The sequence below is a fragment of the Orcinus orca genome, chromosome 20 (genome assembly GCF_937001465.1).
Source record: "Orcinus orca chromosome 20, mOrcOrc1.1, whole genome shotgun sequence".
In the NCBI taxonomy this organism is placed as follows: Eukaryota; Metazoa; Chordata; class Mammalia; order Artiodactyla; family Delphinidae; genus Orcinus; species Orcinus orca.
Window position 1 is genome coordinate 36,687,697 of NC_064578.1, and position 27,334 is coordinate 36,715,030.

The following is a 27,334-nucleotide window of genomic DNA, read 5'->3' on the forward strand; positions in this document are numbered from 1 at the left end:
TTGCTGCCTGCCCCAGCCTGCCAACCTTAACCACACAAGGACCAAATTTTGCCCCATTCCTTCTCCAGGGAAAAGCTTTCGCTGTAGCTGGTCTCCAACCTCTGTCTAGCAGGCCCTGGAGTACTCTCCCACCTTATCTTTTCCCCTCTAGCCCACCAATCCCACAGTTTTGGCCCATGCAGCATCCTTGCAATTGGCACTCAAACTGAAACACTGCAATGTGCCTCTTGAGGGCCTTCACACTCTCCATCTCATGGAGTCCCCCAGCAGTCCTCCGAGGCAGTGTCTGGTGATCTCCACTTGCCCAAAGCCACCCAGCTGGTAAGCAGCAAAGCCAACACTCAAACCTGGGGATTCTCACTTGGGAAGCCATACCTGGACCCCCACGCACCATCTCCCAGCCCACTGGGCCTCTACCTCTCCCATCTACTCTCTGATGCCCTCACCAACCCAGCTCCAAACTCAGCATCCAGGACCATGCACCTGGGAGCCTTGTATACTAGAGCATCCTCAAAATGGGTTTAGGAATTTCAGACAGCTTTGGAAGGGGAGGAGACTGAGGGAGAGAACCAGTGGGGACATCAGGCACTGGAGGGGCTGCTACTTCAATGGCACCTCCCTGTGGGATCCTGGTGTCTGCTGTGTCCTGAGGGAGCTGGACAGGCAAGGAGGCAGAGGTAATGTAATGGGCCTGGCTGGCTGGTTCCCTGCTGTCCCAGTGGCCTCTGTTCCTGAGGGCCAGCTCACCTGTCGGAGGAAGGTGATTGGCTGCTGGCCCATGGCTTGGGCATCCCCGATGTTGGCACGGATGACCTCAGTGAATGGTTTTTTGATACCCTGAGTAGAGAGAAAGCAACAGGTGTTACTTAGTGACTCTCAGACCCTGGATTCCAGAGGCCAAGCAATGCTCAACAGGATATTAATAAGCAGCCCTATTCTGAGCCTTGCCAGGTGTCAGGCCCAGTGCCCTTGACATGCTTGGTCCCATTTGACCTTCACAACCACCCCTATGAGGAAGGGCCAGTATTGGGTTGGCCCAAAAATTGGTTTCGTTTTTCAGTTTTTCATAAGATGTTATGGAAAAATCCGAATGAACTTTTCGGCCAACCCATATACAACCCTTTTTACAGATTAGGAAATTAAAGCTTCAAAAGGTTACCCATTTTCTGAAAAGGCCAGAAGAGCTTCCTGGGCTGCCAGAGCACCCTGAGGCAGCTGCAGGTCCACGCTGACCCTGGGGCAAATGTGGTGCGAGGGAGGGAGGGGTCTGCAGCAGAAAACATCAGGGAGAGGATCCCACAACTGCCGGCTCCCTCCCCCCATGCGCAGCTCCACCTCCACCCCTAAGTGAATGACTGGGGCACTGCAGCCACCCTCCCCTCCAGAAGACACTGATCAGCAGGGACCTCTTGGGGGTCATTCTCTTGCAACCCTGTCTTTGCAGGATGAAGAATGTGGGCTGATTTTCATATTGAAAAAAAAAAAAGCGTCAGGGATGAAAAGACTGGCTGAAGAGCAAAACTGAGGCCACTGCCTGAGCAATGCGTTTAGCACAGAACAGAGATGGCAGAGAGAGGAGGAACTCGGAAACCCTGGCAACAATGTCACTGGGGAGGTGACTGCAGGACACCCCGGCTGCTGCTAAGGAGAAAATGCATTTTGGATGGAGAACTGTGGGGATCTGGAAATGTGGGAACTCCACGCAGCTCACTGATAAATCCAGAATTAGCCACTGTAAGAGTTAGAATCAACAGCAGGTTCAAGGACCTCCCAGGGCAGCTGAAAGGATTATCTGAGACAAACAGTATGAAAGCACTTGGCAGAGTACAAACATCATCATCTTACAAAGCTGGACCAGGAACAAGGTCACAAGGGTCATGGTGGAGGAAGAAGGCGGTGGGGCAAGGGGTGGCAGTACCAAGGGGGGGTCTGGGTGGAATGCCTGGCCACCTTTCCGTATCTCCAGCTGCCCTTTCCCCAAAGGCACCCTAAATACAAATTTTAAAGGTACAATTCTATGGTTCTGACACTTGCCTTCTCCATTTCACATAATGTGTGCATAAAAGCAACTTTAGAAAACTCTCCCTTTTTTAACTCAGTAATATACCCCTTAAGTAAAGACCAGTGGGCTTAAGGGATGAAAGCAGCTGCCTGCCGAACAAGTCTTCCTGACCCTCATCTGCCACTCCTCAGCCCCTCCCATACAGAAATTCTCCAGCTGCTTCGGGAGCCAGGAGGCATGGGGCGCTGAGGAGGGCACCCCAGAAACAGCACTGGACCGTCATAAACAGGGCCTGATAAGTCTCCAAAAGCTACGTTTGGTGGCGGGTAGCGGGGAGAAAGGGCTTTTAATTCCCTCCTGCTCCTTTTACCAAGTTCTTCAGGGCTGGCCAATATGGAAAGACATCTCAGGGGGCCAAGGCAGGGGGACAGCACCACCCACTGCCCAGGGCTGGGCTGGGGTGAGGGCAGGCACCCTGGAGACAGGCTTCGGGGCATGTGGCCTCAGGGCTCGTCCCACAGGTGGAGCAATCCAGGCCACTGTGTGCAAAGGGGCAGACCTGACCCACTCCTTGGCACTGGCCTGGGCTCCTGGCATGGGACGCTCTGTCAGCCTGACTCAATTGCCACGGTCCCCCAGGGCTGGCTAGCTGAACTCAGGTGATTTCCATGGTGTGGGCACAGCCCATTCTTCGGTAGGGAGTAAATGTGTCACAGTCAAGGGCCAGGAACTACAACACACAGCTGCGGGCCCTCAGCCAGCCCAATGCAGGGAGAGAATAATGCCTGGAACAGATCCCTGGATGTTCCTTTCCTGTGCCCTCACCCTGCACTGCTCAACCAATCTGGGGCCTGCCAACAAGCAGCCTAGGAGCATAGAGCATCTCCTTTCTCGGGTCTGGGTACCTATGGTCTCCAGACACTTCGCTATGATGGACGAGCTGCAGGGTGTGAAACTGGCTCCTCTGAATGGGCAGGGGACCACCCTGCCCAGCCAAGGGCCACCGTACAAAGGAGACTCCTGTATCTAGGCACTTGAGATCTATATGGGTTGGGAAATACCAAGGAGTCAGGGGCAGGCTCCTGCCCACAGTGACTCATCCAGGCCTGCATGCACACCCAATGGCAACCTCACCTCAGCCCCGCCCTCCGGGAGCCTGCCAGGTCAGCACATAGCTTTCTAGTTCCAATTCCCAGCATCCTAGAGCCCACCTGTTTAACTCATCTGCACACATCCTGCCCAGAGCTGCCTCCCTGTGGGGCACTGAGATGAGAGCCAACACAGGGGGGCTCTCTCTTCCCACAGTTCAGCTCAAGGAGGGCTCAAGGAGAAGGCCCCCAGGCTCTGGGGATGGCATATTTCAGAGGGTGTTAGCAGGGAGAAGGAAAAAGGAGTTAGCATTGTCCTTCCCAGCTCACAGGCCCAGCATTAGAACAATGGACAATTCTAACAGGCACAAGGCAGTTTCCTCAAGGTAGGGGTGGCTCCTGTCATTTCATGTGACATGCGAGCGGGAAGGTTTGGTAGGACGGTGAGTCCCCAGAGAGCCTCCCTCTCCTTCAACAAACACTTATGAATCATGCCCTGTGACAGAAGTGGGCAACACAGGAGAGGCTACCACCTTCAGAGCCCAGGCTGATGAAGAAGTGGACTCAGAGAAGGGAGAGAGGGCACAGCTGGCTCCAGGCCAGGAAGGCCACGTGAAAAGACCCCAGGGCCATGAGCAAGACTGGGCAGGCAGGAAGTCCAACAGAGAGCTCCAGACGGAAGCCCCAGAGACAAACCCAGCTAGTCCCCAGGGTCCCTGAAAACAGGTGCGCTGCACAGCTGAGGAAACCGAGGCTCAGCACAGGGTCTGGCCCCGACCATTATGACAGGCAAAGCTGGAAGAAACCGAGCCAAACCTATACAGGCCTGTGATTAAGAGATGAGGTGGGGGCTTCCCTGGTGGCGCAGTGGTTGAGAGTCTGCCTGCCGATGCAGGGGACACGAGTTCGTGCCCTGGTCCGGGAGGATCCCACATGCCGCAGAGCGGCTGGGCCCGTGAGCCATGGCTGCTGAGCCTGTGCGTCTGGAGCCTGTACTCTGCAGCAGGAGAGGCCACAACAGTGAGAGGCCCGCGTACCGCAAAAAAAAAAAAAAAAAAAAAAAAAAAAAGAGATGAGGTGGGAGCTCCAAGGGCTGAGTTTCCTAACCACGGAAGCAGGGAAGGCTGGACGTAGGTTCCTGAAGTCTAGGGGCCTGTGGGAGGGTCAACCGTAGAAGCTGAGGTTTGCAGGGATGAAAGCTGAATGAGCTCCAAACAGGATAATTCAAGATAGCAAGGTTAAGGCCCAGGCAGGAGAGCAAACCCCACATTCCTAGACCCAGAGACTCAAGGGGAAGGCAAGGAAAGAGTGACCCCTGGCACTCTCCCCAAGCAACTCTCATTATCTTGAAAATGAAGACTCTTAAGAGTTCTGACTGGGGAATTCCCTGGCGGTCCAGTGGTTAGGGCTCCACACTTTCACTGCTGAGGGAATAAGTTCAATCCCTGGTCGGGGAACTAATAAGATCCCACAAGCCATTTAGTGCGGACCAAAAAAAAAAAAAAAAAAAAAGAGTTCTGACTGGTTTCTAGCTGTTCAAAGCATCATCACTAAACATCTCCAACTAGTCTTTAGGAGAAATAAATTGGGCTCATTTTGCAGAGGAATAACTGAGGCCAATGTGCTCTGAGTAACTTGTCTGAGGCCCACAGCACATAAAGGCAAAGCCCAGGATGCAGGTCCTTGGTGACTGGGGCAGGGTGGGTGGGTGGGGGTTCCAAATGGAAGCCTACACTACAAATTTCTTTATTTTAAGATAGCATCTAAGCTCTAAAGAAAATGACCGATGAGATTTCACCTCTTGTGCTTGGCACATCCAGAGTTTCCAGACTTAGTTCTTAGCTAACGATAAGGAGGTGCTACAGCATTCTCCACTTTTACTGTGTTTAGATGCAGCACACACTGATGTTAACAGTATTCAGTTTTTCCCTTCGTAAATGTTTTGCCCTGAGTCTGTGTACTTTTACAAACAGAAGCCTTCCTGTCTCCACTTATGCCAACCTCCTCCCTTCCCCCAATAAAACAAGGGAAAAAGAAGTAGGTTGAGGAGGAACAGACAGATCTTTTCAAAACTCCTACTAATGGCAGCTTATTTTTAAATGCTGCTCCCAATGAACACCAGGATCTGAAAAGCTGATAGGTTCTCCCACTTAGAGCTGCTGTCAGGGAGAAACAGGGCCTCCCTGAGAGCACACAGCCCAGGCTGGAGGAGAATGGTCCCTTTCACACACCCACTTAGTCAAGTGCCCCTCCTCCTTCAGGCTCTCCTGAACATTCTCCTCCACTCCTACCACCAAGCAAGATAGACGAGACTTGCCTGGCAAGCCACCCCACAGTCAAAAACCAGAGCCACATTGACATATATACACTACTAAATGTAAAATAGCTAGTGGGAAGCAGCCGCATAGCACAGGGAGATCAGCTCGGTGCTTTGTGACCACCTAGAGGGGTGGGATAGGGAGGGTGGGAGGGAGACACAAGAGGGAGGAGATATGGGGATATACGTATGCGTATAGTTGGTTCACTCTGTTATACAGCAGAAACTAACACACCATTGTAAAGCAATTATACTTCAATAAAGATGTTAAAAAAAAAAAACCAGAGCCACGTGTCCAGCCAATCAGCCGGTACTATTTACAGAGCACCTGGTGAAATGATTCCATAAGGCAGCTTAAAGGTCTTCAGATGGACAAAAAGGCACAAAAGTCAGGACCTGGGGAAAAACCCCGGGCCCACCCGACCTTCCTTTTATAGACTAGGGAAACCAAAGCCCAGAAAGGATTGAAGATTTACCCCAAGTCACTCAACTCTCTACAAATCCCATCTCTAACCAAATCGAACCCTTTAAAATAACATCAGTCCAGTTTTGATCATTAGAGTTCAAAATGGAGGTAGAAAAAAACGAAGCTGTGCAAAGCCAACGCAAGCCAAGCCAAGCCAAAAAAAAAAAAAAAGACTGGGAAAATATGGCCCTCTCAGAAGGGGCACTGTTTAAGCTAGCAAAATGGAGAGGCTGTCTCTAGAGAATGAAAGGTTTAAGCAAGGCTATGCTGGCTTGGCTGGGGCTATTATCTCCAGCACCAAGAATCAGGCAACTGAGATTCGACCAAGTGAGAAGCGAATAAGAAGGGATGAATTTGAACGAAAGCACCGGAGAATGTAGGTGGACAGAAAGAATGTCTCAACTTACTCAGGGGTAGAACATGGCCGTGGGGCCATCTGTCCTAGAAATCACAGGGTGTTTCCAGCCCAAATGACCAAGAAATTTCTCCACCTCAATGATGGAGCCATACCCTGTTGGAACACCATCCTGGTTCCCCATTGCACACTAAACTTTGCACCATAAAGTCCTGAGCCCAGCACACAAGACTCCAGTCCCCCTTTTCCATCTTATTCATCTACCATATCTCTCTGCCAGACAGGGCTCTCCAAATAGCACCAATTCCCTTCCCCAAATGCCCAGAACTTCCCAACCTTCTGTCTTTGCTCACAGCCCTCCTTCCACCTGGAATGCTCTCACATTTTCTGTGCCTGCTAAAAAAATCCCACCAATCCTTAAAGAATTGGGGGAAGAGAAGCTCAGGTCCAGAGGACAATATGGCAATCAGATCTCTGAAGGCAAAGACAGTGTCCCCTTCTGCCTTAATCATCCTTGTACTTCATGGAGCCCACACGCAAGCTGCTATTTAACAACAGGCAGAGATAATCCGTGGAACCCCTACAAGTTCTGGAACCAGAAAAATCAGTTGTAAAGTGATAAACCGGAAACAATTTAATCTCAGCCTTACCAGGGAGACTGTTGTCTTAAGGAGGGCCAGCTAGAGTCTGCCAGGTATCAGCAAGGAGCAGAGCAGCAAAAGCCCGTTGTCTCTGCCTGTGGCCCACCTTCGGGACAGGGAGGCACAGAAACCGAGCCAGCCTTCTGTGGGCCAAGCTTTAAACTTAGCCCTGCAAGGAGTCAGAGGGAGACACTGGACTCTGACATGTCCAACTCACTGTTTTGAGTCAGCAGAACTGAGTGTCCCAACAAGGTCTCAGCGAGCCATGAGCTCATCAACCCCCCAAAGTCCCCACGTTAATGTAACGGTCCCACCACGGCTTCCTCCCATGCATTCAAAGAACATTAAGTGGCCAACTCACCCCCAAGACATCCAGTTCTGGTGCCTGTGAGAGCGAGATCAAGGAACCCTCCCCCCTTCTGGGTAGATCTTAGGCAAGCAGCTGGGTGACCGCTGTCATCAGTTCTTACAAATCTTAGGAGTGTTTACTTTTTTTTACATTACCCTCTTGACTCCGCCTCCTGAATTCCACCTGGGTTAGAACTCTGGTATCCTACAGGGGCATCTCTTACACCCACCCCAGCCGCCCTGGTTGCAGGGAGGCAGAAATCACTACTGGGTGTGTGGTCACTTTACACACAGCTATGAACTCAAGTTAAGGTCCCAGCCAGCCAGCCACCAGGAGGAAGAACGTCCCAGGGCCACCCTACCAAGGCCCAAAAGGCCCAAGCCTCTGCTACCCACTGGGAGAACAAGATATGGCTGTCAGTCAGGGTTCCAAAGGGGGCCTAAGGGAAGGAATTGTGCAGGACACTCTGCAACAACTCCACTTTTGTCAGGGAATCATTACTGGCAAAATGACCCAAAAGGTCTCAGACAGAGAAAGAAAATCTTCGTGAGCAAACCTAAGTCTCCTCAGAGCCTTCCTCCCTCCCCTGGTACCTAATGTGATCTCTGAAATTCTGGTTTCTTTCTTTACTGCCTGTTGTCGTCCTCACCCCCACCCCCACCCCCCCATGGATCTTGGTTCCACGCGGGTAGGACGGCCACATAGCAGGCAGTGCCTGGCACTAAGGGCAGCTCAATTATAACTGATGAATTCAATTCAACAAGTGAACCGTATCTGAGGGCCTTTCTTTGTGCCAGGTGCCAGGCACTGGCGGGTAAAGGGATGGGGGGGAGGGCATTCTATCGTTTTAGCCAAGGTGGGCCGAATGAAAGAGCTGGCCACGCGGGTGGGAGGAAGTCCAGCGGGCGAACCCCAGCAGGGGACAGCTGCTACTCTTCCCCCCCACCACCAGTGCCCCCTAGCCTCCCAGGGCCCTCCCGCCCCACGAACCCTGGAGCCAGCGCTCACCCTCTGCAGCTCGAGCTCGATCTCGCCGGCCTTGAGCACGATGGGTCCCCGCACCGCGTACTCCACCGCCTTCACCTGCGGGTTCATGGACTCGAGCGTAAGGATGCGGTCGCGCCGGCTCCGCTCGGGCCGCACCTTGAGCACCGCCGAGGCCTCGGCGGCCGCGCTGCTCTGACCACGGCCCCAGGGGCCGAGGGTCCGGGGGTAGCAGCCCCGCCGGACCAGCGCCGCCGCCCGCTGCATCGCGCGCCCGCCCAGAGAAACCTTGGGACAAAAAGGAGAAGAGAACACACACGTCACGCACAGCCCAAGGCGGGCACGCCGACACCCGTCCCCAAGCCCAGCCAAGGGCTCTTTCAGCTAGCGGTGCCAGCCTGGCTTCTGGGACGGGTGCCCATCCCCCGTCGACTCGGACCCTGCACCTCGCCGCTGCAGAGCCAAAGCACCGCACGACAGGGGTTTTGCAAAGTCTGCTCCCAATGCATGCATGCAACGTGCCTGTCGCCACCTGGCCACCCCCTCTTCTAGTCCGGCTAGACCGCGCGCCTGGAGCTGCTCCTCGGCTCTGGCGCCCGCAGCCGCATCCCAGCTCCCGCACTACACGGCTCTTGCGCTCGCACACCCACCGCCGGCGAGTCCGCCCGGGCCTGCCAGCTGGCTCCTGGGCCTTGTAGTTCCCTAGTCTGTTTTCGTAGCAGGTGTGGAGAGCTGGTAGAACTACAAGTCCCATAGTGCCCCGCGCTGGCCTGTTCGGGGGCCGGGCAAGAGGCGGGAGCGGTGGTCTGGTTCTGCTGTAGGCTGGGCGGGCTCTTTTGTCTGGCAGAGGGGATGCGGTGCCGGGACGGGTCCTGGCGGGGTCTGCCCTTCTCAAACTTCTGCGAATTTAGAGCTATTTGCAGCTTCTCCCTGGAAGCGCATCCTGCATTCCCCCCTACATCCCTTCCCCCAACACCTGCAAGGACACAGGCTGAGAGATGGTGCAGTCCTCGCCCCGGGTTTCATCATCCAGGGCCCGACGGTGGCAGTGGCCGCTCTACGGGGGCTGGTAAGAAGGGGGTTGGTAAGAAGGGGGCTGGTAAGAAGTGGGGCTTAGGAGTTTTGGACTTGACTGCCACTCTTACCCGTCTCAGCGTCGGTTTCCTTGTCGTCAAAACGGAGATCAGGTCACAGCCTCTGAGGAATGTCGTGAAAATTAAAGGACTAAGCAGCTGGTATATACCAGGTGGTCAGGCTTCCTGACAGCTCCATTTGAAACGCTACCACACCTCCGTTACCTGTGTTAATTTCCTTTCTACCCCCATTAACCATGAAAGCTCTAGAGGGCAGGGGCAGCGTTTTTCTTGTTCATCATATTCACAACACCTCTGAGTGTTCGCAGTACGTAGTAAGCACCCAGTAAACGTTTGCTGATGAATGCTCAGCGCATGGTAACTATTATTTTGGCTGAGGTACCTGCAGGAAAAGGCATCCTGGCTTACCCAGAGTGAGTGCAGGGCAGGAGTAGGAATGGAAGACAACTGTTCTGAGACAACAAAATCGACAGAGAGGATGTGGGAGAAGTCACTTCCTGTCTCTGGGCCTCAGATTCTCTATCTGCAAAATAAGTTGGATTAAATGACCTCTGAGGTCCCTCCTGGGCTTGGAAATTCTGTGTCTAGGTGTTTTCAGGCAGATAAACAGTCCAGAGCTTCCTCACCCCAACAAATACACACACATTAGATTCGTGAAAGTGGGGGGCAAGAGGAACTTAAAAAACACAGCAGTGTAAGGGAGAAGGTACTAGAAAATCTGGGTTTGAATATAGGTGCATATAGCCACTTACCACTTGGCTGACTTTGAACATGTTATTTAGCCTTTGTAAGCCTAGTTTCCCCATCTGTGAAAAGGGGTAACACACCTACCTAGTGGAACTCTGGGGAAAGTTCAGTGAGGTAACTGTAAAAGTCAAGAGTTTGGAACCTAGTGCTGTGGATCACTCTTGTTCATCCTTATCAAGGGAATGCCATATACTTTGATTAAATAAATTGATTACCAATGAAGGGGAAAGGGGGATGGGGAGAGCAACAGAAACCAAAGATCGCGCTGAGAATTCCTATGTTAGCAAACTGTCTTGGCCTGCCGAGGTCCCTGGAAAGTTATTTGGGCTTCTCATCACTGGTCCCATCCCCAGCACCTGTGTCTGCACTAGCTCCTTCCTAGCCTCTGTCTCAATGGCTAGGTATTCAGTCTCCAGGTTAAAGATTCTCCCCTTGGGGAGCTTAGCTTCTCTAGGGACTCCACTGCCTTTAATGTCATATTCTTACTCGCTCTGCCCACTTGGGGAGCCACACACCCACATGCTCCTTTCTACCTCCAAAACACGCTTAACCTTGACCTGTGTATGCTGTAAACACAGTCCCTTCCTGCTGTCTCCACCCCTGATCAGAAGGGACAGTGGACTGGGAGGTAGGGCGGGCTTAGGTGAGCACAAATCCATCTGCGTAACTGAGAAAAACAACACCCAGCACATAGCCCATCTACGCCCAGCACATAGTCCATGTACGTGGGCTCCCACGTCACCATTGTAGAAAACTAGTGTCCCAAATATGTCCTTTGCCAACCTGTCATGATTGCATGAGAAGAAAGCTCCCTTACTTTCCTGTGAACCACACTTCACAATTTGCAAAGCACTTTCTTGCCTATCACGGAGTTTGAACCTGATAGACATCAATGAAAGAGAAAGGGCAGACATTATCCCTATTTTACAGTTGAAGCTCAGAGAGATTGACTTGTTACTTAATCTTTTCAGGTGGCACAGTTAAGTGTAGAGCAGGAAGTGTGATTCCTAACCCAGTGCTGCAGCCCATACATGCAGAGACCAGGCTTGTGTAGCTCTCTGGGTTTGGAAATTGGAGCTGCCCATTGCAATGCACTGAGCCCTTAAAAGGCTTTTGGGTGGTAGTCGTGGTGATGATGATGGTGGTGGTAATAGTGTGAACTCTGCCTTTATTTTGCCTCTAGACCAGGTCAAGATAGGGCAGGAGGCAGGCTCCTAAATATCAGAGATAAAACCTGATTGAAATAATCATAAATGCCCTCCCTGTGAGCTAGCTGAGAGATCCAAATACACAGCAAGCTCTTGAGGACCCACACAGTTGTGAAAGTCATATGTGTGCAAGACATGGTACCAATCTTTATTTCTTTCCTCAGCAGGTTTTTACTGGGTACCTACCAGGGGCCAGGTGCTGGCTGAACCCTGGGTCTATAATGAGTCTCACAGACCTTCCTTGCCTACACAGAACATATAGTTTCTTAGGGAAGGCAGACATTGATTGCACACACAAACATGATTACAAACTATGATAACTGCTGAGGAGTTTTATGAGCACTTATAGCCCAAAGGTCTGAGCAAAGCTTTCCCAGAGGAAGTGGCCCGCAAGCTGGAGCTGCCTGGCAGCCTGGCTGGATGATGAGGGATAGCAGTACTGGCAGGTGTGGTAGACACAGAGATGTGCCCTCTCACCTGTCAAGGGAGAACTTGCCTTTACCCAAGGGGTGCGGTCAGCAGACAGCCTTGCACAGCACCTGCACAGAACCGCCTTGTGAGATCACCATCACACCCTAACTGGAGAGGCCTGTGGGACATGCTGGAGCAGTATTTGCTCCAGGCCTTCCCCAGGAGGTTGGCCAAAGCTTTGGCAGACCTGCGTCATGGTTTTTCTTTCTCTGCCTGATACTGCTTCCTCCCACTTCCTCTTACAGGAGTGGATTCCTAATATCCATCTTGTACCTCACACTCCATCTCAGTGTCAGTGGTGAGGTGGACAGCATCCCAGGCCAGGGATCGCTGAAGGCTGAGAGGTCTGAAGACCTCCAAGAAGGCTAGGGTGACTGCAGGTCAGACAGTGAGGGAGGGGCAGGGCTGAAAGACAGGGGTCAGAGGTGAGCAGTGGTAGGACAGGCAGGCCAGGTCCTGAATGTAAGAATTTTGGTTTTCATCCTAAGAACAATTAGAAGCCCCTGGAAGGCCTAAAAAACTAGGGAGTGACATGATCATATTTATGTTTAAAATTCTGCTGTATGGAGGATGAATTGGAGGGGGGCAATAGAGGGTGCAGGAGGATGAACTGTGGCACAAATAAGGTCCAGGGTTGGCCTGGACTAGGGTGTGGGGTGATGGGAAATGGACAGGCTCCTCTGCATCCCTAGAACCTGGAATGATACCTGGCACACAGAGGTTCTCAGTAAATTTTTGTTGAATGAATGAGGAAGTCAATTCTACAAGGTCCATGCTCTCAAGGTGTTTGCAGTCCAGCAGGAGATGGGCAGCACGTGAGTGCTGAATAGAGACATTTCACAAAAGCAGTATTTGCAGTTCAGTATTGAATTGATAACACTTCAAAACAGATGCAGACACGTTGTGGTCTTAGCAGCTGACTCAACAAAATCCACGTATTGGAGAACAGGGAGAGGGAAGAGTAGAGGAGCGAAAGAGAAAGAACAGTTGTATAAGCTTCAGAAGCAAATGCAACCTCCTTTATTCAGAGTGTGTCTGTTGTTCCACATTCCTTGATTACTTGCTCCCTGGTCTTGCCGGGATATGAGGACTCTTTGACTTTACTTCTTCCATGGAGGACATTTGGGAAAGGTTTCAGAAACAGTCCAAGGGATTAATATAAAGAGAATCCTTAGCAGCAAACTCAATGACCTCAGCTATTCAGTGCCCAAAACAGACAAAATATTAAGCAATGGCTCAAATCAATACTTCCAACTGGTTTACCCTCTGAGTTTTCCCAGATATTTTCTTCATGAAGCCACAGAATCTTTCACCTAGAGAAGATTGCAAAATAGTTTTGGGACTTAGGAACTTAAGAGAAAAAAATATTTGTGCAATACCATAAGCCCTTGTCATTTGTTGTTCTCATTTACTCCTTTAGTTTTTGGAGTTTTGGATTCTAATTCTTTTAATTATTATTATTATTATTATTTTGTGTGTGTGGGGAAGGAAAACGCAGCATTTATTGTAAAGGTGTCAATACAAGGAGGATGGGTGACTAGTGCTCTAAAAACCCTGAACTCCTGGATTCTAGTTCTTAAAGAAGGAGAATCTGTTTCCTATTTTATGCCTGGGGAAACAGGCACAGATTATCTGTGATTTAGGTTTAGTATCAGGGTGGCCTGGCCCGAAGCTTTCTTTATTAGTAATAATATTATTAAAATTATAGCTAGTAGTTATTAAGCATTTTTAATGTGTCAGATACTGTGCTTAGTGCTTTACTGCATCATTTCATACAAGCCTCAGAGCAACCCTAACATATTTACTACTATGATCCTTATTACACAGATAGCAAAACTGATGTTCAGAGAGATTGGGCTGCTTATCAAGATCACACAGCTAATAAGTGGCAGAGCTGAGACCTGAACTTAGGATCTCAAAGGTTAAAGGTTCAGTCCCATAAGACTGCCCCCACTTGTGACACTAGCCACAAATGGAGTCCCCAGGCTACCTGCCCTTGTGCCCGACAACTACAAACTCAAGGGATCCCACAACCCCTTGATCAGATTCAGTAATTCTCTAGGATGACTCGCAGAACTCAGGGAAGTTCTATACTTATTATAACAATTTTATTATAAAGGATATAACTCAGGAGCAGCCAAATGGAAGAGATGTGTAGGGCAGGTATGGGGAGGAGAGCAGTGGCACGAGAAGTGGAGGAGGGCATACCATCCTCCCAGCACATGGGTGTGTTTGTTACCTTACCAAACTTGAGTCCACTTGCTGATGCACTGCAAAGCCAATCTACTGACACCAAGCTGTGGGAAGGAAAGTACAGCGTTTACTGTAGGGCATCAAAGCAAAGGAGTGGGGAGACAAGCCTCAGACCCATTCCTACTTGGTCTTTGAGTTCAGGGGTTTTTTAAAGGGGAAGAAAAAAGAGGATGGGATTAATCATCGTCTTGTGACATTTCTTGATCATAGTTTCAGGAATCAGGATGTCTCTGGTCAGGTGGTCCATGGCCTGGGGGGGCTCATCCTGCCCTGGAGAAACAACCTGAGTTTGTCGTTAATGATGAGATCTACAACCGATTTTTGTACATTAACAATGTTATCTTAATGATGTTACCTACAACAGCAATTTTAGTCATCTGACTCTGGTTGATTAGTGTTCAGTTAGCACAGAATTGAGGTCAGAGGGAAGAAAAGAAATAATGTTTTGGATAGAGAGATTAATCATAAACTCGGTAAGGGATCTTGGTTTTAGGTGGACTTGGTTTCGTGTTCACCAACCCATGAGCTCCCCAAGGCTCCCTGTTTAAGAGTTTTTAATCAAGGCTTCATTACATAGGCATGATTGATTACATCATTGACCACTGGTGATTAAACTTAACCTCTAGACTCACGCACCTCTCTGGAGTTTGGGAGGTGGGGCTGACATTTCCAACCCTCTAATCAAGTGCATGGCCAACTCCTCTCTTGAAAATATCTAAGGGCTCACTTTGAGCCACCCTGTTAGCGAAAAACTCCGATTCCCAATTCTCCCATATACACAGCACCTTTTAAATGTTTTAATTTCCCTAAGTGTCTCACCCTGCTTTTTAAAGGGATCTAGGTGGTATATTGTATTCTTCAATCAGTAATCTTCTGCCCCAGGCATATGTGGGTCTGTATTCCCCCTGTGGCTTTCATGAGCCATGCCCACTGCTGCCCACAGGTTTTCCCAGCCTGAGATCTGAGCTGTGCCATGTTTGGCCATCTGAGCTCCAAGTTAGGCGACACAGGGACCAATCAGACAGCTTCCACACAGGTTAAAATGTTGAAAATTAGGTCCACTCTGCCTTCTCTGGTTCATGGAGGAAAACTGGGGATTGGATTGCCACTTCCCCTAAACCACTGTGTGCCACGCTGAGGAGAGTGTGGGGCAGGGGCAAGTAAAAACACCACAAAACTTCTTGCATTTTGAATGTGGCTTTTACTTAAACTGGGCATTTGCTTGGTTGCTATAGGTCTTTGACTGATTTGCAGAGCTCCTCTTAAGTTAGTTTAGCCAATCTCTAGTTGTTGATTTAATGTTTCCATGGGGGAACATTCCAAGGGCCTAGTGCTTCCTAGTCCACCATCTTGCTGATGTCACTCTAAGCACCTTTTAAATAATATGTGACCATAGTAAGTTCCCTGTGGTCTCCACCAGGTAGGTAACAGGTGAAGTGGGACAAGCCAGGGCCTGGTAAAAACACCAGGAAGCTGGTGTCTTTATTTCCTCCATGCTGAGCGCCTCATTGGCTCCATGAGGATAGGGGCCAGTGGGGGCTATGACTGCTGCCCACCCATCAGCCAATTGAGATCTGAGATGAAGTGTGTGGATGAAAAATATTGCCTGCCAGATCAGTAAGCAAAGGATGTTGCAGCCATCAAGCCGGCAGCCACTGCAGCCAACCCTCACTGTGCACCCTGAGGGGACTCAGGATGGAGAAAACAGGACACTGGCCCTAGATAGTTAAGATGCACATCAAAGGAATGATTTCAATGAGCCCAGACTCTCGCATCTTCCCAAACATAGAAAATCATTAAATTCATTAACTTGAGATGTCTGGTTTTCTTTAATTAACGGTAATCTTTTGGGACTTCCCTGGTGGTCCAGTGCATAAGACTCTGCGCTCCTAATGCAGGGGGCCCAGGTTTGATCCCTGGTCGGGGAACTAGATCCCACATGCATGCGGCAACTAAGAAGCGCGCATGCCGCACAACTGAGTCTGCTTGCTGCAACTAAGAAGCCTGCGTGCTGCAACTAAGAGTCCACATGCCACAACTAAGAAGTTTGCGTGCCACAACTAAGAAGCCCGCATGCTGCAACTAAGACCTGGCACAGCCGAAATAAATAAATTAAAAAAAAAAAAAAGGGACTTCCCTGGTGGCACAGTGGTTAAGTATCCACCTGCCAATGCAGGGGACACGGGTTTGAGCCCTGGTCTGGGAAGATCCCACATGCCATGGAGCAACTAAGCCTGTGCGCCACAACTATGAGCCCATGCTCTAGAGCCCATTAGCCACCACTACCGAAGCCCCCGCGCCTAGAGCCCGTGCTCTGCAACAAAGACAAGGCACCACAATGAGAAGCCCTCACACCGCAGTGAAGAGTAGCCCCTGCTCGCCGCAGCTAGAGAAAAGCTCACACACAGCAACAAAGACCTAACACAGCCAAAAATAAATAAAATAAATAAATTTTAAAAACCCAGTAATTTTTTAATGTTCCAACCACCTGATTTTTGTTGCCAAAACTCTTATATATCCTGGCTCCTCACTTACTTCTTCAGAGCAGTCCCTCAGAGCTATCTGAGAGTCTGTCTTCCGGGCTTAAGTCCTCAGTTTTGTCCCCCAAATAAAGCATAATTCTCAACTTCTAGGTTGTGCTTTTTTTTCCAGCTGACAAATTCCAGCTGACAAATGTTTCTCTCACCCTTCTCCCCCAAAAGTTAACTGCCCACATTGAAAGTAGTTTTACAGTTTGCTCTTAATTTTCAGCCACCCTGAGCGGTGGGTGCTATTAGCCTGTCCTACAAATGAGGAAACTGGGAATGGAAGAGCTCAAGATTTCTTCTGGGCCACATGGGTTATCTAATGGCAAAGTCTGAACTTCCCATTGGAAACCTACGTCTGTGCCATGATGTGGTCAGCTGTAATTCTGCCTGTAGCTGAAGTGACATATGCAGTGTGGAGTCACCTTCTCTGCCTCCATGGACAAAGGGCAGGCTGCCTCTTCCTAAAGGTGGCAGGGTAAGGGACTGGGGAAGCCAGATTCCAGGATAGGAAAGGAGTTCAGACCTTTTAGGACCATTTCTGCTGGATGGTACAGCAGTGATGCAAGTCCCAGATGATGAGGATAGGGCCTGCTGGCCACTGCCACCTTCCCTATAAGTGCAAAGAAAAGTGTCAGCTTTCACGCCAGAAGCACCACTCACAAGGAGCAACTGGAAGTGTTTCTTTACTTAGAGGACCAGCACCTTGGCCTTCCAGCTGCAAGGCCCTGGTTCTGGGCCTCCAGCTTTTCTTTCTTGCCATAGATTTGGATTAGATGCTTGATTAGACACTTTGGTCACAAGTGCAGAGCTCCCCTTTCTCACTGCCTTGGGACACACAGGACAGAGGCTCTTGGCTTTTGAAAAGTTTGGGGAGATAGAGGGAAGAAAACTAATATATGTGAGAAAAAAGCAAATCTTACAAAGACTGATAATCATGTGCTACTCTGTCTAGAGTGTCCAGGTCCCTACTATAATCAGGGCCTCGCAGAGGACAAGAAGGGCTCCAGCCAATTCTGTTATTTAAGCATCACTTTAATTAACAGGGAAAAAAGGTATAACAATTGTGGTATCATTTTATTTACTTCTGTATTCAGTAAACTTTCTTATATAAAACTTTTCAAACTCACAGAAAAGTAGGACACCCATGTAACACCAACTAGATTCAACAACTGTTAACATTTTCATCATATTTGCTTCATCTGTATATATATAATACACTTCATCAAATAGAAGGTGACTGACTGTAAGACATTCCATTATTTTATAAAACAGTAAAAATGAGGAAACACTGCCATTTAATTGTTAAGACACCACCAATTTCTAAGATACATTCCAATCTCAGGGATATTAAAAATGTTTAAAAAAAAGTGTGTCTAAGGAGTATATATTACATAATTCCATTAGATGAAGTTCTAGATCAGGTAAAACTAATCTATGGTGAAAGAGATTATCAGAACAGTGGTTCCCTCAATGGGGGCAGGAGAGGGGATTCATTAGGAAGAGCCAGGAGAAAATTTTCTGGGGAAAATATTCTGTATTTTGATAGAGTAATGGCATTTGTCAAAACTCATGTAACTGTACCACTTAAGATCTTTATATAATACATAATGTCTTATAAAACTTAAAGTAACAAAATATTACTCAGAATCAATTTTGTTTTGCTAGAGCATTTTAAAGTAAATTACAGTAAATTTTTCAACATGCATCTCCAAAAAAATAAGAACATTCTACTACATAACTACAATACAATTATATCATACCTAAAATTTAACAATAGTTCCCTGATATCATCCTTAGTTTTTGTTCAAATCTCTCTAAGTGTAATTGTCTATTTTATTTTATTTTTGTTGTTTTTAAACTTATTATAAAATAAAACACATTTACAGAAAACTATACCAAACATACATATAGATCAGTGAATTATTGTAAGGTGAATACTCTTAAAACCACCACTCAGGAAAAGAGACAAAACATTGTCAGCCATCTCAGAAGCCATCCATACGCCTCATCTCAGTCACAAACACTCCTTTTTCAAAGTGACCACAAACCTAAGCAAGATTCCCCGAGGGACTTCCCTGGTGGTCTAGTAGTAAAGAATCTGCCTTAAATGCTGGAAACGCGGGTGTGATCCCTGGTCAGAGAATTAAGATCCCACATGCCACGGGGGCGACTAAGCCTGCGCACCACGACTACTGAGCTCACACGCCTCAACTAGAGCCCGCATGCCGCAAACACTGCAAACTTCAGAGCCCACACGCTCTGGAGCCCGCGCCACAACTAGAGAGAGAAAACCTGCGTGCCACAACTAGAGAGAAGCCAGTGCACTGCAATTAGACGGAAACCCAAGCAGACCGTGCGCTGTAATGAAAAGATTCTGCATGCCTCAACGAAGATCCCGCCTGCAGCAACTAAGACCTGACTCAGCTGAAAATAAATAAAATAATAAATAAATCTTAAAAAGAAAAAAAAGATTCCCTGAGTTTTTGCATGTTGATAATGTGTTATTTGTTTCTGTGCCCTTTTACCCTGTTGGATACTCAGTTCAATTGGATACAAAACCCTTGGCTCATATTTTCTCTCCTTGATTATCTTATATATGACTCTATTTTCTTCCAGCATAAAGCATTGCTGTTGAAAGGTTAATGAAAATCTAATTTTCTTTCCATCATAATTCACTTGGCCTTTTTGCCTTGATGCAAAAAAGGGCCAATTTAATTCTTTTCCTTTAAAGTCTAGAGTATTTCTTGGTGTTGGTCATTCTGGGTCAATATTTTCAGGTGTAGGTGTGCCTTTTCAGTATGTAATTTCAAATCTTATTTTTTAAAATAAATTTATTTATTTGTTTCTAATTTATTTTATTTTTGGCTATGTTGAGTTTTCATTGCTGCACATGGGCTTTCTCTTGTTGCGGTGAGCAGGGGCTACTCTTTGTTGCAGTGCGTGGGCTTCTCATTGCGGTAGCTTCTCTTGTTGCGGAACATGACCTGTAGGTGCACAGGCTTCAGTTGTTGTAGCTCGCAGGCTCTAGAGCGCAGCCTCAGTAGTTGTGGAGCACAGGCCTAGTTGCTCCACAGCATGTGGGATCTTCCCGGACCAGGGTTTGAACCCGTGTCCCCTGCATTGGTGGGCAGATTCTTAACCACTGCGCCACCAGGAAAGCCCCTCAAATCTTATTTCAAGAAAGTTTTGTGGAATTATAATTTTTAGTACTTGTCATATTGTTCCCTTGGTTTGATTTTCTTTCAGTTACTCCTATTATAATATGTTGAATCTTATTTACATGGCTTCAGTATTTGTCACTTTCTTGAATCCTTTTTCTTTCTTCATTCTTTTTAATTTTAAAACTTTTTTCACCTTCTATTTCTCATAAGGCAATATCTATAATGTGTATTCACTCTTGCTTTCTTTTTGATTTAGTTTCATTCCTGAAATAACTTTTATTTATTCCTAATTTTTCCTGAGATTTATCACTTAATTCCATAATTTTCTAGTTCTGATTTATGTTAATCTTTGATATCTTGTATCTTTTGAAATGAGATGCCTTGTACTCATCTGATATTGGAGCAGGCCAAACCCTTGTCACTTCAACCACTTCGCTCAAATCAGCCCACTCTGCCTTCCTATGAATACCCTTTTGCTGGCCCATCAGATGCCCTGGTTTCTTCCCTCTGGTTTCTCCTGCATAAATGTGAATATCCTTTAGATCTTATAGTGTTGGTAGTGGTTGTCCTCCCTTTCCTGTATTTTGGACTTTTGGCAGGCACATCTTATCACCTGGTTTTGTTGTAGATGTTGTCCATAGTTTTTGGTTTTACTGTCTAGTTGCTCTGTCTGCTTTTCTTTTCTTTTCTTTTCTTTTGATGGAGAGAAGATCAGGGAGATTAAAAAACTATGCTGCTGCTTTGTCTTTCCAGTATTGTTAGGGAGGAAAAAAGAGCCAGGAGAGCTCAGGAAGCAAATTATTGTATTTGCTCCCATGGCCAGACCAGGACCAAGTACTGTGTACCTGAATCACAGGTGTTAATAGGAGAAGGTGTTTCCCAAAAAGCAAGCTATTACATTTTAAAATTCTATACCAAAGAAGGAGAAACACAACAGATGTTCACTATGGTGATTCATATAATGTTTCATTTGACAGGTTCCATTATTTAAAAAAAAAAAGTAAACATTCATCAAAGATAATGCAATTACATGACTTGTCCTTTAACCCTATCTGTTTTAAAGTTAATTTTTATTTAATAACAAATAATTTACAAATACATTCCTTTATAAGATATCAACACATACATAAGGCTAAAGTCCTCTTTGGACACTCCTCACCAGCCCAGGTTCCCTGGCTATTTTTTGACGCCTGGCTGACTTTGCCCCTTCAACAGACTGCTGGTCCATGACCCTCTGCCTTGCTGAAAGAGCATTTAAAGTCATTTTAACATTAACCAGAGTTAAATGTAATTAGGAAAGTGAATCCATTCACAGCCATTTTGGAGGATTATCTGAGCTGCTGTTGTCCTCCATTTGTACAAAAATGTAAAACTTGAGAACAGTTGAGAATTTTAGGAACTTGGCCCTTTCTCTGTTCTTTAGCATGGTGAGAAACTTGAGGCATGATTCATCTCTGATCAGCAAGCCTACTGTTCTATCATAGCATTGGTAACTAATGGGCTTTTTGGCCCAGTCTTCACAAGGTTTATTGAGATTGTTTTGATTAAGCTGCATTCTGATTCAAGTTGCAGAAAACCCTACTCGTATTGGCTTTTAAAAAGGGATGTATTGACTCATGGAACCAAAGAGTGTGGAGGTCCTTGGCACTTCAGGAGTCACTGGATTCAGAGCGCAAATCAGGTCGTGGCAATATGCCTGGCCCAACTCCAGGGGGCCTCGTTATATTGTGTGGCATGAGCCCAACACTATGTACTCTTGGCAATGCCCTTGGAGTCCTATGCTGTGGGTCCCTCTTTTTGTTCTGTTTTCTCGGTTTGTTGACTCCCCCTCGCTGGCCTCCCTTCAAAGCAATAAAAGTGCTGTAGTAGCGCCTCTTCCCCACCTCCTCCCATCCACCAAAACCAGGAAGGAACGGAGGACTTCTTTCTCCCAGAAGCCCCAGGAAAAGTCTGGTCATGACTCACTGGCTCTGACTGGGTCACAAGCCCAGCTCTGAGCCAATCACTGAGGCAGGGAAAATGGATGATTGGCTCATGCCTGGTCAAGGTTAGCAGCTTCTTCCGAATCCCTTGAATGAAGAGGGAAGGAGGAGGGAATCAGGCATGGTTAGTAGAGTGGGGCTGTGACAGGGATAGCTCGGCCCTGCTTAGGTGGCACCCCTCATATAAGGCATCACAGTGATTGAGAATGTGTGCTGTGGAGACACATGGCTTTGGTTCTAATATTGGCTTTACCATTTAAGGGCTGTATGACCTTGGGCAAGTTAACAAACCTCTGGCCTCAGCTTTCTCATCTGAAAAGTGGAGGATGATATCACGTCCCCCATAAGATTGTTGTGACATCAAATTAATTAAATATGCATATAACACTTAAAACAGTGACTGGCTTGGGACAAGATCTAGAGAAGCCTTTGCTATTATTGAGAGAGATTTAATGATCTGGAGGGGAGAATAAGGAAAATTCTCTGTACATTAAGTATTGAATAAAGAAGACAGGTTTCCTTTGGCCTAAGGCTGTGACATACAGTGACGGGAAGAGACCCCTTTCAAAAGCTCACCCATCTTAGTTTGGAATGAAGAGCTTCCAGGTTCAATGAATTTGCATACTTGGGGGTGGTTCACACAGAGGAGATCTGGGGGTGAGGGCATAACTGCTGATTGCCCTTTGTGAGAGTTGATTCACAAACATTGTTCTAGAACTTTAGACTCTGAATCATGATTTTGCTGGCAGCCTGGGGAGCAGCAACTGCTTCAATTTGCAACAAAACACACTGATTTTATTTATAACTCTCCTCTCCACTTAACACAGCTGTTCCACAAATGACTCAGGTTGCAACTGTAAGCAGATAGGGGGTCCCTGGAGAAAGAGAACCAGGCATGGCTTTCTTGACATAAGGGAAGCCATTTTTGGCCTAAGCCATTTTGTGATTTAATCCTGGCCACAATGCTTGCCCTTGAACAGGTCTCAGTAATTAGTGATCTTAAAGGAACAAAAGAATGCAGAAACAACTGTTATCTGGCAAGAGAAGTAACAATAGCAAAGATAATATATCAGTTGCAAAGACTCCCAGTTCTGTTTCAATGGTAAAGATTAGCCTGAGGTGCTCTCAACTAAAGCTTGGACTCTGTCAACTGCCCAAGCGCCTTCATGAATATGCATGTACGCTTAGCTTAAAACTTCCCCAATTTTGCCAATTCCTGGCTTCTCCTTACTTGCTGCAAGTAATAGTAAATCCTTGCTTCTCCCGATGTTTGGCTTTGTTGTGTCTTTTGGCTCGACACCCACCAGTTTTCGAGTAATACAACTTGAGGGGAAATTGGGGACTGTGACTGAACTTTCTTTATAATGAAGTGGAAACTGCCATTTTGAATAGTACTTCCTTCATAAATCCCAGGTCTCAAACATGGCAGTTAAGAGAAGCCTGAGAAACAAAAGAGGCTTGTGTTCCTGGGCTTCTTTTCAAACCCCCAAATGTTGAATTCTCTGTGCCTGTGTCTTGGCCTTGTACATGATTCCCCCCAACAGCCTCCTCCCACCCCTTTCTCAGCACAATCTCAGATCCTGGCAGCAAGTGGCATGTGAAATTGGGCACATTTTTATTCCACGCAGATAGGGTTATATAAATCTCGTTTTACAGTAATGTCTTTTGCCTTTTATTTTGTGTAACTTTAGGGGTCTGCTTGGATTCTTAATGGGCCATATCCCAGGTTGGCTTTGTTTTCTGTTTTAAGCAAAACATATTGATTCCAATGACTTTCATCCAGGCACTCACACATTTATTGAGGGCCTACTATGTGGCAGTTGCCCTGCCAGGTGCTACTATAATCAGAGGGCTTCTCCATATCCTTTTAAGCTAGTTTTTTGCCTGTAAATTTTTTTTTTTTTTGGCGGTACGCGGGCCTCTCACTGCTGCGGCCTCTCCCGTTGCGGAGCACAGGCTCCGGACGCGCAGGCTCAGTGGCCATGGCTCACGGGCCCAGCCGCTCCGTGGCATGTGGGATCTTCCCGGATCGGGGCACGAACCCGTGTCCCCTGCATTGGCAGGTGGACTCTCAACCACTGCCCCACCAGGGAAGCCCCCAAAATTTTTTTTGATGCCGTCCCCTTTTATTTTCTTTTTCACAAAAAGTTACTGGCTTAGCTAAAAGACATAATTCTTATGTGGTTACCCCCTGTCCCAGAGGGTCAATGCACTGAGACTGAGACTACATCAGGCTATGTCCCATTTCCTCGTTTTCCAATGTGCTTCTGAGGGCATCCTCCTCTCCTTCATCTTGCTGCATATGCCTTCTCATTTTTCTAAAGTTAGGCCAACATCATGACTCTTAAGGGAAACTTCCTGGACCATTCTGATTTAGATATTCCTCTCCCAGGCTCCCTTGAGTCCACCACTCTTGTAGAAAGCATTGCATTTGGACTGTGAGCATTGCTTTATTTGTCTGTCTCCATCACTAGGATAGAAGCCAGGTGGGGGCCATGTCTGGTTGGACTTACTATACCTGGGGGTCTAATAGATAAGCATAAAATCAATGAATAAACACATGTTTACTGAGTATCTGCTATGTGCCAGTCACTGTGCGAGGCTCTAGGGGCACCAAAATCTAGAGGAAAGATGTATATCAGATTAATAATCACACATGTCACTACATAATCTTGAACTGATCAGTGCTTTGAAGGAAAAGAACAGGATGTTAGAAGACTGTGTGATAGGAGTCCTTGAATAAGCAGGACTTTTACCTCAGCAGGAATGGAGAGCGAGAGCTGGCAGGAGCCCCTGGGTGTACTGGATGAGTCAATAGATAAGTGAGTGTAATAAGGGGAAAGGGAACTACATAGCTGCCTGGTCGTCATGGGCATCTGCTGACATGGCTTGTCCTGTGTCCCTTGTTCAGGTGAGAGTACCTTGATTTTTTTCTTGGAAATCCAAGCCTCCCTCATTCTCATCCTGACCTATGCCTCTTTCTAGCAATGGGCACTTGACCTAACCAAACTGGGTATGTCATCTCCCAGGCCCCCTTCCACGTGATTAGTCTAGGGATCTTGGCAGAACTACGAAGAAAAACATTTATTTCTTTCAGCACTTGGGAGTTTGCACTCAAGAGAGAAGAGAAGAGATGGATGGAGACAAATGGATTACTGATCATTTTTTTTTTCCAGACACGCCTGAAGCTCATGTGGATACAGTTGTGACTAAATTCACATATGTATGGCTCTTAACGCTATTGACTAAACAATTCTTCTATCTTTTTATTGGCTTAAGCTCATTTTCATAGGGCTTCAGTTACTTGCAACTTAAAGTGTCTCTTTTTTTTTTTTTGGCTGTGCCGCGCAGCTTGCGGGATCTTAGTTCCCCGACCAGGGATCGAACCCGCGTCCTCTGCATTGGAAGGGGGATTCTTAACCACTGGACCACCAGGGAAGTCCCTATAATGATTTTAACTAATGTCACTCATTTGCTAAATTCAAAGGTGGTAGGGGAGGCCCATTAAAGCAACTGTGGAGGTCATTGAGCAAGGAAGAATGGCAGCCCAAACACACCAATATTTCCTGCACCAGGAGGGATTCCCCCTAAGCATCTATGTTCTACAGCCTCTTCCCCATAGACCCAGTGGGTCAGTGGGTCTGCATCAGTGTTTGAGTGTCTAGCAACAGAGGTACTGTGGGAGGGCCAATAGAAGGAGATACAAATAGGAACCTTCCCAGGCCCTGGCCCAAGGTGCTGGAAAACCACAAGCTGCTGGAAAACCCACAAGCTGCTTCTATGTTGGAGGAATGTGGAACAACCCTGATTTAAGAGTAGAGAGCTGGCAGGCGAACTGGCTTTTGCAGGGCCAGGCAAGCTGGGACTGTCAGTGGCTTCTGTGAGCAGGAGCACCAGTGGGCATGACTGCCATCTAGTGCCAGATGTCACCTTCTGCAAGCTGTTTACTGGCTGTTTCCAGCTGGAAGGCTTTTTGAGAGCTGAATGGAGTTAGGAGATCATTACCTCTGCCCTCACATCAGGAAGAACCTTAAAATCAGACTCTTGATATTACCTCTAATTTAGCTTATTATATTACATACAGTCAGTCCCACAGCCAAACTGACTGGATGGGATAAAAGGGCAATCATTCCTCAGTGTAAAATTTGTGTCTCTTTCCAAACCTCTAGGTTACTATGAATTTCATAGATAGATAGATACATAGATAGATAGATAGGTAATTTTTTAAAAAAATAAATTTATTTATTTTTGGCTGCATTGAGTCTTCACTGCTGCGTGCATGCTTTCTCTAGTTGCGTCGGGTGGGGGCTACTCTTCGTTGTGGTGCGCGGGCTTCTCATTGCGGTGGCTTCTCTTGTTTCGGAGAACAGCCTCTAGGAGTGCGGGCTTCAGTAGTTGTGGCTCATGGGCTCTAGAGAGCAGGCTCAGTAGTTGTGGTGCACAGGCTTAGTTGCTCTGTGGCATGTGGGATCTTCCCGGACCAGGGCTCGAACCCGTGTCCCCTGCATTGGCAGGCAGATTCTTAACCACTGCGCCACCAGGAAAGTCCCTAGATAGGTAATTAAAAAAAAAAAATCCTGGAATGATCACATTTATCATTCAGGGTTCTGGCAGGAAACAGGCAGCACACTTCAAAGGGGTGACTGGGGAGAGTTTAATGAAAGGGCTACTCAAAAAGGATGGGAAGGGACCCAGGGAAATAATCAAGGACCAGGAAAGCGCTGTAGAGTTAGTGACAGTAGGAAGCAGCTAGCACCCATAGGCCAGATGGAGCAAAAAGCGGGAGAGGACCCAGAAGGACTGTTCCATAGGAGAGATCCACTTGACAGGTGCTGTGGCCCCAGCTGTGGTTCTTGGTTGGGTTCCTGAGAAGCACACCCTTAGAGAAGGATTTACATGTAAGTGATTTAGTAAGGAAGTATGCCCAGACAGATGGGAGGTGGAGGGGGAGAAGCAGGGCAGAGAAGGTGAGAAGGCCAGGCAAAGTGATTTCTGGCAGAGTCCTGTGGAAGGTAGCTTTACCCTGACCCCTCCAAGGAACTTTGGGGGGCAGGTTATTTCTTACAAGGTCTGCCTGGAGGCAAAGAGGCTTGGCATTGAGACTCTTAACCTGCCAGTCATTCGTCAGGTGGGCAAGGAGGAGAGGAAGCAGGGGATGATGTAGGTCCTGGACCATCTGAATGTTCATTTAGGGTGAAGCGCTAACTCCAGGGCACAGCTGAAGGTGCTGGGTGTTAGAAGAGCACACTGAAAATCAGTACAAAGTTATCCAAAGGGATCTGTGTGAAGCAAGAACATCTGCTTCTAGTGGCGAGTAAGCCAGTGAGATGTGATGATTCAGTTAACCCCTGAAGGAGGAAGCTACTGAGATGGAGTTTGAGGCACAAGAGGTTTATTTAGGGGAGAGGGTAATGTCTGATAAAGGAGGAGCCTCAGAACACTATCTGCTCTGACTTTCTCAGCCAATCCCACGGGAACTCTGACGCATTAGAAGAGTCATGCATTGGGCAGAAGTGACCAGGCCCTTGCCATGTCCAGGCATTGGCTGGTAGTGGACCAGGAAGGTCATGGATCCTGAAGCTGGTATAGCTGGAGGCTGTCAGCTAAAGGTGCTCCTTCAGCTGAATGGCAAGTTCTTTAAGAAGGGAGATCCAAATGGAGCACCCCTTCAGCTGCCACACTTAATCA

At 47.5% G+C, this 27,334-nt stretch overlaps 1 protein-coding gene across 2 annotated transcripts in view; it reads right to left on the reverse strand.

Annotated features, from left to right (window-relative positions):
• GPT2 (glutamic--pyruvic transaminase 2) overlaps window positions 1–8,863 on the reverse strand; it is a 35,584-nt gene extending 26,721 nt beyond the window's left edge. Inside the window, exons 1-3 of one of the 2 annotated variants that reach the window (XR_004480656.2) lie at window positions 8,725–8,863; window positions 8,227–8,490; window positions 748–837 (exon numbers count right to left, since the gene is read on the reverse strand). Coding sequence is in view for 1 of the 2 variants with exons in the window: in XM_004264867.4 (XP_004264915.1) it covers window positions 748–837; window positions 8,227–8,469 (333 nt within the window). In the remaining variant the exon portion in view is untranslated. The remainder of the gene's footprint in view (window positions 1–747; window positions 838–8,226; window positions 8,491–8,724) is intronic. The other variant, XM_004264867.4, reaches the window with a different exon arrangement.
• Between the last annotated feature and the right edge of the window lie 18,471 nt (window positions 8,864–27,334).